This window comes from Hipposideros armiger, unplaced genomic scaffold, assembly GCF_001890085.2.
Source record: "Hipposideros armiger isolate ML-2016 unplaced genomic scaffold, ASM189008v1 scaffold_19, whole genome shotgun sequence".
NCBI lineage: Eukaryota > Metazoa > Chordata > Mammalia > Chiroptera > Hipposideridae > Hipposideros > Hipposideros armiger.
Genome location: NW_017731369.1, coordinates 1,952,704 through 1,964,973, shown reverse-complemented (window position 1 = coordinate 1,964,973; position 12,270 = coordinate 1,952,704). Strand labels below are relative to the sequence as shown.

The window sequence follows — 12,270 nt, the reverse complement described above, 5'->3', positions numbered from 1 at the left end:
AAAAAAAAATTAAAAAACATAGAACCTACGCAAGTTGGGTAGAAAGGAACATGGGTTTACCTGCGCTGCTAAAGCTCTGAATGTGACCCTGAAAGGCCAAGTGATCAGACTGAAACCCCTCTGGCTAAACAGATAGCATCTAGTGCAGGTGCTTTCAACTTTTCCCTCTTGGGAAATGGCAGTTTCAACATCAATAATTTGTACTTTGTGACTTCAAGGTGTGCTCTTTAATTGACACAATGCTACCTTTCCAGAGGAACAGGTTGCCACTTTTCACAAAATTTGCCCTATTTAATGAAACTTGGTTGTCCAATTACCTACCATTTTCTCTATTGCTATATTACAGTCCCAAGTTTTTAAAATGCTTTGCCAAGAGTCTTAGGAAGATGGTTTTCGAGCAGATTCTGGAAGCTTGACCTCTCCAGCTCAATTATAAATGTCTTGAGAGCTGGGACCACATCGCATCCACCTGTATCTCCCATGGCACCTGACTTGGTTAGGCAGGAATTCAGTAAGTATTTGCCAAACTTATGATCTGTGTACTTGTTTCCTGCTGGGTACTGGGCTAGGCCTTGGGAGGGAGAAAGGAGGAATCAGATTCAGATCTTGCTCTCCAGGTGCTTCTAGTCCCACCCAGGAGATAAGACTCAAACATGAACCACAGACATCTGACATGGGAAATGGGGTGTGTGGTGAGGATTGTAGCAGAAAGCTATACTGGAGTATACCCCCTTCCCAAAGCTTCACTTGTACGTAAAGATTGCTGGGAAGTTCTGTGATATTAAAACAAGCATGGGCATAATATGGCGCACACTGTAACAGGTGCATGATTTTACGGTAAAACATTTCAAGGTGCTGTATTTGGTAGACCCACCTCCCCCACACACACACACACCACCACCACCTTCCTCCTGGGCCACGTGGCTCCCTCTCCTCTGTCCCTAAGAGAGTTTTGGTGGGTGGTGACGAGGAGCATTGCTGCTGGCATCAGACAGAACTAGGTTTTCAAGCAGGCTCTGCTCCCTCACGTTCCCGCTGTGTGATTGTCAGCAAGTGACCTGAGGTCTCTGAACTTCAGTTTATTCACGATTTTTATGAGGGTTAGTGTTTTATATAAAGTTTTTGTCAGGTACATGTTAACTTTTATGCATGTTGTGAGGAAATAAGTGTTCATGGGAGGATGAATAGATGGATGGACACAGTGGATAGATGGATGGATAAGTGGATGGATGGATGGATGGATGGATGGATGGATGGATGGATGGATGGATGGATGGATAGATGGATGGAATAGGGAACAGCCAGTCTGTTGCCACATAGCAAAAAAGGGCACATTTTCCCTTTGTCATGAATACTTTGCAATTCTATAGCATTTTGTACCCTTGAAGCACTTTCATATTCACACAAAAATCAAAGAAAGTAGAGCCATCCAATTCTACCTATGAGAAAAATTGAGGTCTCAGGTAATGCCCAGAGTCTTGCAAATACTGAGATTGGTCAACTTGCGATTTGAAACCGCACCTGGTTTAGCATCTTTAACACAATAACTTAGGGACTTGTTAAGGGGGTAGGAATGGGGAGAAGAGGCCATGCCTTTGAAATGACTGCCTTTTCTTTCCAAGCTGTGTACAGCCTGTTGATTTGAGGTTTCCGTCATGAGTCGCAGAATCACAGAATCCACACAGCTATAGCAGAGCACAATTTCTTCAACTTTCCCTGTTGAGAAGTTGATACAAGCTATGGACTCTACTGTCCTTGAGAACATACACACAAAAAAATCACATGCAATATATGCAAGCTTGTGGCACCCTGAAGCCCCTCAGGTGCTCAGGAACCCTGTGTAGCAAACATCCTGAGCCTGACCAGCTGCAGAAACCACAAACTCATTACTTCTAGCAGACTAGGGAAAACAGTATCAAACCCCAGCAATGTCAGCCAGGGACAGCAGACCCTCCCAACGCTGTGATCCTCGGAATTCTGAAAACTTTATCCTTCAATAAATATCCAAAGCCAAGCCATCCATTTCCCTCCCAGACTTTTGCACATTTTGGTGGAGAGGAGAATTGAATTCATCCATGTTTTAGAGACCCAAACTGCCAGAGTGTTAATGGAATGGGGTAGACTTGTGGATAGGATAAAACATAGGTTACCTAGAATCAATTGGCTTCACCACAGGCAGTGACTCCTTGTCAAGAAGGCTGAGATCGGTCACAAAAGATAAAGATCAGACTCGAAGCTGAAAGGAAACTTGAGGAGGCCATTCATTCATTCAACACTTGTGTATTGAGCAGCTGCTATGTGCCAGACACTGTTCTAGACTCCTAGGATCCATCTGAGACTAAAACAGAGAAAAATCCTTGTCCCCAATGTAATCCTTGAGATTACACTCCAGTGAGGAAGATGGACAAACACCAGTAAATGTAATAAATAAGTAAATTTTACTGTATGCCAGAAGGCAAAAAGTGCTCGGGAAGGGGTGGGAGATGGGGGAGAAAAAAAGTTAAGCAGGATAAAGGGATTAGGAGTGTGTGTGATGGAGGAAGCAAGTTGCAACGTTAAAACAGGGTCAGGGGCCGGCCGAGTGGCTCAGTTGGTTAAGAGCTCGCTCAAGACTGTGAGCTCTGAGCAAACAGCGGTTCGATTCCTGGCCCGAGCTGAGCTGTTGCTGAGCTGCCAACAGGTGGCAGGATGGCTCAGCTAAAAAAAAAAAAAATAGGGCCAGGAAATCTACTGGAGGTAAGATTTGGGTGAGATTTGAGCAAGACTTGAGGGTGAGGAGACCACATTTGTTGTTATGGTATCTCCTGAAAGGGACGAGCCAAGATGATGCCAATAACAATACTAAATGGCTAACATTCACACGTTCTCGCAACAAGTATTTATTGCGTGCCTTAAGAACTAGGTGCTTCTGGTAGGCTGAATAATGCCCCCCCCCACCCCCGCAAAGATACCCAGATCCTAATCCCTGGAACCTGTGAATGTCACCTATGTGGCAAAAGGGGCTTTGCAGATGTCATAAAGGNTGTGTTTGGGGATTCACAATTTTCTTTGAAGCCGCCTGGATGCCACTTAAAGAACTACAACAATAGTACATCTTGAGTAGTTTTCCTAAGCATTTCCCCAAACAGGGAACACTTTGCATAATAGGAAGACTGTGGCCTGCTGATCCCAATTTGAGATTGATTGCTCAAACCTCTGACTGCCAGCTATGAGCTGTCATATTGGCAATCAAATCCCCTACTAACAAAGACTACCCCCCACCACCACCACCACCTTTAAAATCCACAGAGTGCAAATGGATTTACAAAAGAGAGAGCCAAGAGAAGCTTACAAGAGCACTTGAACTGCTTCTGAGTTAGCACAAATGTCCAGCTAATGCAAAGGTTAAGATGTGGTTTGTGTGCTGAGTTCTGCTAGGACAGCGCACTAAGAATGCAGGACACTTTATTTTGCTTTTTCTGACCTGTCAATTCGAGTCATTTTCTACTATTGGGCTATACTTAACCAGCTTACTGGGAAGTTTCTCCAGCTTTTTTAGCATTTTTTTCTTTTATTAAAAGAGCAACCCCATTTGCAAGAAAGTTGCTGTAAAAAAAGTTAACAGTCCCCTGAAAGATCTGATACACTTGGTTCAGCACTTATCAACCTTTAATCTGGTTAGTTGAGATGGCAAACCAGGGTAAGCTTTGTTTTACTGAAGTTTTAAAAGGCCCCTCTGAGTCGCTAAGATCTCCTGGTCCTCGGAGCTGTGACTACATCCTGAGAATTACAGTATCCTGAGAATTACAGTATCCAAGTTTTAAAATTCGCTACAGCTTACTTTAACGTGTGTCTATAACGCACAGCCCTAATTTTAAACAGAATTCCCCCAAGGGAGTGGAAAAAGCACGTTTGACAAGAACTNACACACACACACACACACACACACACACACACACACACACACAGAGTACAAGCAAAACCAGGGAAATCTGAATAAGATCTGTGGATTGATCAATGTCAATATCATGGTTATGATACTGTACTAAAATGTTAACCATTGGGGGAAACTGTAAAGTCCATGTGGGACCTCTTGTATTATTTCTTAGAACTGCACAGCAATCTACAGTTATTCCAGTAAAAATCTTATATTAAAAAGAAAAAAACAACTCCCTGATCTGCTGGAGCCTACATTTGAGTGCAAGCGAAGTACGGCTTTGGGGTGGCTGCAGGGCAAAAGCCAAGACCATCTGCCCGCTCTGGGGTATTTCACGTGCTGTCACCAGAGATTCCTTCCTGTCCTGAAGATAGAATCCTCTTTGGTGACTGAATGAAATCTAGACTCGGAAGGAGCCAGGTACAAGAATAAGGGTGGAATCCCAGCTCCTGTAACCCCAGGATGTGGGTACCTGGGAATTATCCGGACTGCCTTTGGTCTCTAAACCTGGCACCAGGCATCCATTAGACTATAAACATGAGACTCAGATGTCCAGGGGGTTCCCAGTACTCACACGGGACTCTGTTTGGCTTGCTCCCTGCTTTCCGTGCCCACCACCAAGCTCCTTCCACCTCTGCCTCAAATGCCTGGCCTACCCTGGCAGCACATTCATCTTGGAGAGCCTTCGATCCTGTACAGACATGGGTGAAGCTTGCTGCTCTGGTTCTCAGCATCAGGCAAGAACGCCTCATGCCAGCCCTGGCATGAGACTCAATCCTGGATTCCAGCCCCTCGGCCATGGCCAATCAGGTCAGTGTCCAGTCCCTTAACCCCCTCCTGCACAAGGCGACTGATCCCCACACCAATCTGTTGAACATTTGGTTGTACAGTGAGCCATCTAGCTTGCTACCAACCATCTAGCTCTGCCACTCTATTTTATTGCCTTAGAAGAACTTCAGAGGAAAGAAGCCATGTAAAAATAAAATAAGGTCTGAACAGACATTAAACTTTTTATTATTTTCTATTATGCCATGCCTTGCATGGAATGACCACAAAGCAACATGCCTTCCCGGCCACATAACTCACTCACAGGGCATGACTGAGAAAGCTAGAACTCCGAGATGCACAGTCTAGTCTACTGGGAAGAAAGAAGAAAAGGAACGGGGAGAGGAAGGAGCAATGGTAAGTATTTATTTGTCTCTTCTTTAATATGTCAGTGGTTGCTCATTCTAAGAATGATGAATATGTGACTTAACACAATTTCTAACTCATGGTGATGGTCTTTATAGGAAAGGGGCTTTCTTAGAAGTGTGAGAACTTATCAATAAGTATTTGACTGACTTTCAAACAAGGCTTTTATGGCCAAAATAAAATGAAAGAAAAGATACTGATAAACTCTATCTCCATACCTTTGTCTCAAAGCAAACACCAAAAGAATAAGCACAAAATGAAAGGAAACACCTCCCTGCCACCCAGGGAGGGATTAAACCTTGGGTCCTGTGGGAGCCTGCAGTGGGGGGTTCGCCCCAGGGCCTCGAGCCAGTCAGGTCTGTGAGGCCACATGGCAGTCTGAAGCCTTGTCCTGGACTTCCTGGGAAGGGACCTGTTTCCTTGAGTCCAAGTCCGCATCTGGGATGAATAACCCGTGGAGATCCAGGTGCATCTCTACATCAACATATGCGCGAGCCAGTTCTGTAAAACTTTTGGCATCCAGAATAAGCAGGAAAGGCGGCTTTTGGGGATTCGAAGAGATAATGGCTGATAAGATAATTCCTTCGGGGGAACAAAAAGAGACGCTTTGTAAAAGGGCAGCCTTGAACCTCCTCCAGCTGGAAGGATAGGTTTCTCAGCTATGTCTCCCTGTCCTCTTTGAAAGTATGTATCTAATCAAAACAGAAAGGAAGTGAATATGATGTTCTGCGTAGGCAGGAGGGTAAGGCCAGGGAACTAGGAACCAGCAGATCTGCTTCCAGCCCTGGCTGGCCCAGTCCCTTTACCTCTCTGAACCTCAGTGTCTTCATCTGTAGAGTGGGGATAATGTTCGCTACCCTCAGAGCGTTGCTGAGAGGATCTTTTACATGGTGAGTTAGAAAAAGCACTTGGTAAATTATTGCATGTACTGCAGAATGGCTATTTTCCTACTGTTTAGAGACTCTGATTATAAAAAATCAATTTCGATGCTGCATTTAAGTTAACATATGTCACTCGGTTAAACTCAGGCTAGTTGCGCTCAAAGGGCATTTGAATGAGCCCAGTTCACCTGATGCACCTGCAGCATGCTAGCAGCCTGGCTTNGAGCTGTTGTTCACCATCTTAGCTGTAGAGGGCGCAGCGTCACTGGCCCTCATGTGGGATCCGAACCGAGGCTCTGATGCTCAGAGCTGGTGTACCAAGCCAACTCCTAACCAACGAGCCACTCGGCCGGCCCGACTTCATCAAAATTTTAAAAACATTAGTACTTCAACGGCACCGTCAAGAAAGTGAAAAGACTACCCACAGAATAGGTGAAAATATTGCAAATTATATATTTGATAAGGGACTTAAATCTACAATATATAAAGAGCTCTTACAACTCTACAACAGAAAGACAAATACACCAGTTTAAAAATGGCAAAGGATTTGAGTAGATATTTCCCCCAAAGAAGATATACAAATGGCCAATAAACACATGGTAAGATGTTCAATATCATTATTAGGGAAATGAACATCAAAACACAATGAAATACCACTTCATTGTATCTAGGATGACTAAAATAAAAACAGCAGACAATAACAAATTTGGGAGGATGTGGACATACATTGCTGGTGGAATTGTTAAATGGTGCAGCCACTTTGAAAACCAGTTTGGGAGTTTCTCAAAATGTTAAACATATCGTTATCATATGACACAGCCATTTCACTCTTAGGAATATATTCAAGAGAAATGAAAATGTGTCCACATAAAAACATACATGAATGTTCACAGCAGCATTATTCATTACAGCCCAAAAGAGGAAACAACCCAAATATATCTACTGATGAATGGATAAACAAAATGTGGTCTATTCATACAATGAAATGTTATTTAGCCACAAAAAGAATGACGTACTGATTTATGCAGCAACAGAGATGAAACTTGAAAACATTATGCTAAGTGAAAGAAGCCAGTCACAGAAAAACCGCATATTTATATGAAATGTTCAGAATAGGCAAATCCATAGACAGAAAGTAGGTTTGTTGTTGGCTAGAACTGGTGGGAGGAGGGATGCAGAATAAGGGATGAATGTTAATGGGTACAGGGTTTCTTTTGGGTTGTGATGAAAATGTTCTAACATTAGACAGTGGTAATAGTTACACAATCTTGAATACACTAAAAACCACTGAATTATATACTTTAAATAAGTGGATTTTATGTAAATTAGATCTCAAAAAAAGTATTATTTTAAAAAAACAACTGCCAGTCCTTGAAGAAGCCATTGGACAACACCTCTTCAGTTAATGCCAATTCCATTTCTTACCGGAGTACAGATAAATGGGGCGTCTGCTTCAACTCGTCTTTACTGTGGCCCACCTTTACCCCACAGTTCAGGTTGTACAAGTTTACCACAGTGTCTCCTGATTCCAGGCCCAGGTACTGCCTCTTTCTTTATTGGGGAATTCACTCTGCACCTGCTTTGTTCATTCAACCCGCATGCACCTCCAAATCCTCATCCCAAACTGCATCCTAATCCTACAAGGACCAGTGCCTTGCCAGGTGCTCCCTCCGGCCACTCAAGCAGCTCCTGAAGGTGTACCCCTCCAGGAAACCTTTCCTGCCTTTCCTGATCACAGGAGAAAAGGCTGGCTCATCTCCACAATGCTCCCACATCCCTCTTTGCTTGCCTTGTCGGAGAAAATCCCCAGCTTCTCGGCTAGTGCTTGACCTCAAGGGGCTGTTTCCTGATGCTGCCCAGCAGCTGGTGCCTGCGTGCATCTGCACCTGGCCTCTAAGTCTAAACGCCTAGAAGGAAGTTGGTGTTGAGGCCACAGGTCTCACCATTGTTGGATATGAGGAAGGTGATGATGACTTTTGTGTCTGCATGTCCGGATTTGCCATGGGAAAGACTTCTCATTTAAAAACCACCCAAACAGTCTTAAAACAACTTAAGAAGTGATCAAAGGTGTTTCTATTTAACCTGACCAGCAACTTTCTTCATGGAGTCAGCACCCCCACCCCCACCCCGTCCTGTCCTGTAACTTTGGTTGGGAGGAAACNTATTGTAATGGGTTTATTTATCCATGTTATCTGCTGGCTTGTAAATTTTAGTGTGTCTGAATTTCCAAGCACCAAGCACAATGCCTGGCCCTAGCCCAGTGCTCAGTGACTGTTGGATGGATGGAGGGATTTAAAAAATTGTGAATACCAGGCACTTAATAAATGTTTTCTAAATTGTAGCCTCTATTCTTAGTTTATTTGTGTTTATCTTCTTTCTCAGCCGGGTTGCTGTTGGGGTCAAAAGTGATATATATGACAGAGAGAGTTCTCTACACAATGTAGGTATTTGATAAATACTTATTGATTAATTGCTTGGAATGCTGATCTAGTCTTCAAATGTCAGAGGTTTCAAAACAAAACAAAGAGCTCAAATAACAGAATCACCCTCAGGTAACCAACCAGTTATCCTAGAATGGGAGTGTTGCCTTAGCTGAAGTAACTGGAGGTAAGTGGGGATTAGTCAGGCAGGCTCTTCCTGGTAGAGGTGAACCTTCTCTAGTGTTTTGACAGAAGGAATGGGAGGACCTGGGCAGAGGATTGTAGACAGACCAGCGTCACTCATGGGAAAGGAAGTTGCTGGCATGAGAAGGTCACCTATGCAACAGGCAGCTAATCAACAGAAGACCTTGTATATGCATGCTTTCAATACCACCTCACTGTTTGCAGTATACCCCACCAACCCACCGGTCTGAATCATTCATATTCATCCTTGAAAACCCAGCTCAAACATGACCTTCAGGGAACCTCCAATCAGTGTCTCAGGGCAGAGTCCCGTACTATGCCATATTCTTGCTATCTGTGCTGTGCTGACCTCACTGCACTGTATGTTGGTTTCAGAGCTCCTGCAGGGTGCTTAGTAGGTGCCCCCTGATACTTTGACATGATTAGTTAGAGGTAGCAAGTTGAGTAATTGAGCAGTGGAGGCAGGATGTAACACAACAGGGGAAGGTGGGATTACAGGGAGCTGAAGGACACACACCCTGTCCCAAGTGGGAGGCTGCTCTCAGCTAGCTGATTGCTCCATGGGATAAGAGCCCAATGGTGCCAAATTCGATGACTTTTCGAGATCTGAAAATTCAGATTCACATGTCAAATATCCCAGTTTTTCAATGTTAGCCACTAATTCAATTTGGGAAATAAAGATGCAGCATATGTCTGCAGACAGGATCTGGCTTTAATTCATTTCCAGAGGTAATCAGAAACCCGTGTTGGTTTATGGAAAAGGGAGTAAACAATCAAAAGGATGCTAGACTCAATAAAAATTGTTGAGTTGAACTCAGGCGCCCCAAGAAAACTCGTCGTGGTGCTATAGGGAAGGAAGAGGGCCCATGGTGGGAGGAATGATTTGTGGGGGGCGGTGCAGAACCTACCCTTCCATCTACTGTCGGAGCCACTCCTGGCTGGGCTACGGACTGTTTTGCAGCCTTTCTTGATATTGCTTAAACCGAGCAGCCCTTGATATTGTGTATGGCCATGAGAATGGTGTATTTGGTGTTATTGTCTCCCTACATTCCATAGATGTAAGACATCAGCTGTTGTGAAACGTGTGATCAAAGAGATGTGATATTGTCCCAGCAGTTTCTGTCTTTAGTGACTATAACCGTCCCCTCCTGGTTTAGAGGCTAAACAAACCCTCAGAGAGAGGACTTGGGTTTTTTGTTTTGTTTTGTGTTTTGTTTGTTTGATTTTGGTCTGAAGACTAAAAAGGATGTTCACAAGATATTAACAGTAATTCATTCAACAGATATTAAGTACCTGCTATATGGTACATGTTGCAAATAGAGTAATGGTAAAAACACAGTTACCTCAGTGGTATCATGGTAGAGGCTTTTTACTCTCTGTGCATTTCTGATCCTGTATCATTTTTACAATTAGAAAAAAATAAGAAAGCAATTTCCACTTGCAAAAACAAACAAACAAAAATNCCCCCCCCACCCCCGCAAAGATACCCAGATCCTAATCCCTGGAACCTGTGAATGTCACCTATGTGGCAAAAGGGGCTTTGCAGATGTCATAAAGGTAAGGAGTTTGAGATAGGGAGATGATCCTGCATTATCTGGTGGCTCATAAGTGTAATCATAAGGGTCCTTGTAAGAGGGAAGCAGAGGGAGACTTAAATACCGAAGGGAAGAAAGTGATGTGACGATGGAAGCAGCGGGAGAAAGGGTGCCGTGATGCGGGGCCGCGGGCCAAGGAAGGAGGAAGCTGGAAAAGGCAAGGAAACAAGGCTCTCCCATAGAGCCTCCAGAAGGAGGCTGCCCTTCTGACACCTTGATTTTATTCCTGTAACACTCATTTTGGACTTCTGACCTCCAGAACTGTCAGACTAAAGCTGTGCTGTTTTACACCTTGTGGTACTTTGTTACAGCAGCCATAGGAAACTAATACAGTGCTATCGCAAACAAGGATATAGTAATGAAACAAAGGGACGAAAATCCCTGCCATGTGGACGTCTTATCCTTGACCACTCGTTACTGGCCTGCACCCTTGATACACAGTCTCCCTTTTTCACATCAGTCCTAGGAGACGGTAGTTACATGAGGCCGTGTAACTCCGAGACCCTGTTCTTTAACCATCTGAGAGCCTTCTGGTCGTGCCCAATTAGACTGGATTTGTTGTGCGATGACTATTTTGGGTGTGCCAGGGATCTGCTTATGTCATCTCTGATGCCATGGTCACCTGGGTGGATTGGACTACTCTAGGTGCCTGAGAAGCTGACCCCTTCTTCCTCTCTCATCAAGCCAGAAGTAAGGCTCTTCCCAAAGATATGAGGAGCCTCTCCCATTCAAGGGCATATGAGTAGCATCCTCTGCATGAATTGCCCACACAATCTTAGCCAACTTAGATGTGATGCTTAAGCGGCAGGTGCTTCTTCTAAAAGGCTTTAAGAACATTATTTACTCCTCACCATAGCCCTCTGAGGTAGGTCTAGTATCACCCTCACTTCACAGGTGAGGAAACAGAGGCACAGAGAGGTTAAGTAACTTGTCAAAATCCTGTGACTAGTAAGGGTGGGGAGCCAAGATTCAACCTCTTATCTGCTTTTAAGGCTCGTTAATAAAAAAACAAACCTAAAATGTATTGAGCAACTACTATGTGTCAGGCACTTTTCATTTAAGCTGCCTAACAACGCTTTGAATGAAGGACAAGTACGATCTTTATTTCATGGATGATGAAACTGAGGCACAAAGAGGATCAAAACCCAGGCTGTGAGCCTGGAGGCCCAGTTCTCATCTTTTGTGCTGATCTTTTACTCAGTACCTACTTTAAACCAGGCACTGTACTAAATAAAGCCACTAGGATGAAGAAATTAATGAGATTAAGGCAATTAAAGTAGTAGAGAAGAAGTTGGACTTTGGAGTCGCAAGAACCATCTGTGTGATCTTGGGCAAGTTACTTAACTGTTCTGATACTCAGTTTTCTCATCCATAAAATGGGAATGGTCCCAGGACCTACCTCAGCGTTGCTACAAGGATTATGTGAGAACCAGCATGTGAAGTGCCTCAGCTGTGTTTAGCGCAGCGTGAGTTGTCAATACATGTCAGCTGTTCTATTATTATTATTATAAGAAGAAGAAAGCTCAGTTCCTGGCCCTAAACAGAGAAGAATGCACAAACAACATAGACATTCATTTCAATGGTAATTTACAAAACCCTGAACTAGGGGGAGGCCTCTCGTTTGCTCAACTCAAGTGGCAGACTGAAAGGAAACTCGGAATCCGTCCATGCCTTTCACCTGTCCCAAAGACCCCCAGCAGCTTTCCCACTTCCTGGAATAGGGTAGGATACCTAGAGACATCAGTCACTGTAGCTCTCCTGGAATACAGTGGATGTACTTAAAGAAAGAAAATACTGGAAAATCCCACCAGGGCATATGTCTTACATGCTGGACTTACCTGGAACTTCCCCAGGACCCAGGAATGAAGATGGAGGAAGATTTTCTAAATCTCCAACGCAGAAGGAGCCATGGGAACCACCACCAACTAAGGATTCCATCTTGGTTTTCTGGTCTGTGAACCAAGGCCTTGCTGGAACCAGTAAAGAGCTGCCCCACAAGAGTTTCTTCTTGTTGGTTGAAGGAAACATCTAGGGAATTAGGGAGAAAAAAGAGCTACGTTTTT

General features: G+C 44.0%; 1 protein-coding gene across 1 annotated transcript in view; it reads right to left on the bottom strand.

Annotated features, from left to right (window-relative positions):
- Positions 1-4,911: 4,911 nt before the first annotated feature.
- The window catches only part of BCO1 (beta-carotene oxygenase 1), a 45,654-nt gene continuing 38,295 nt past the window's right edge, over positions 4,912-12,270 (bottom strand). Inside the window, exon 9 of the mRNA XM_019634762.1 lies at positions 4,912-5,689. Coding sequence (XP_019490307.1) covers positions 5,460-5,689 — 230 coding nt within the window. The 3' untranslated portion in view covers positions 4,912-5,459. The remainder of the gene's footprint in view (positions 5,690-12,270) is intronic.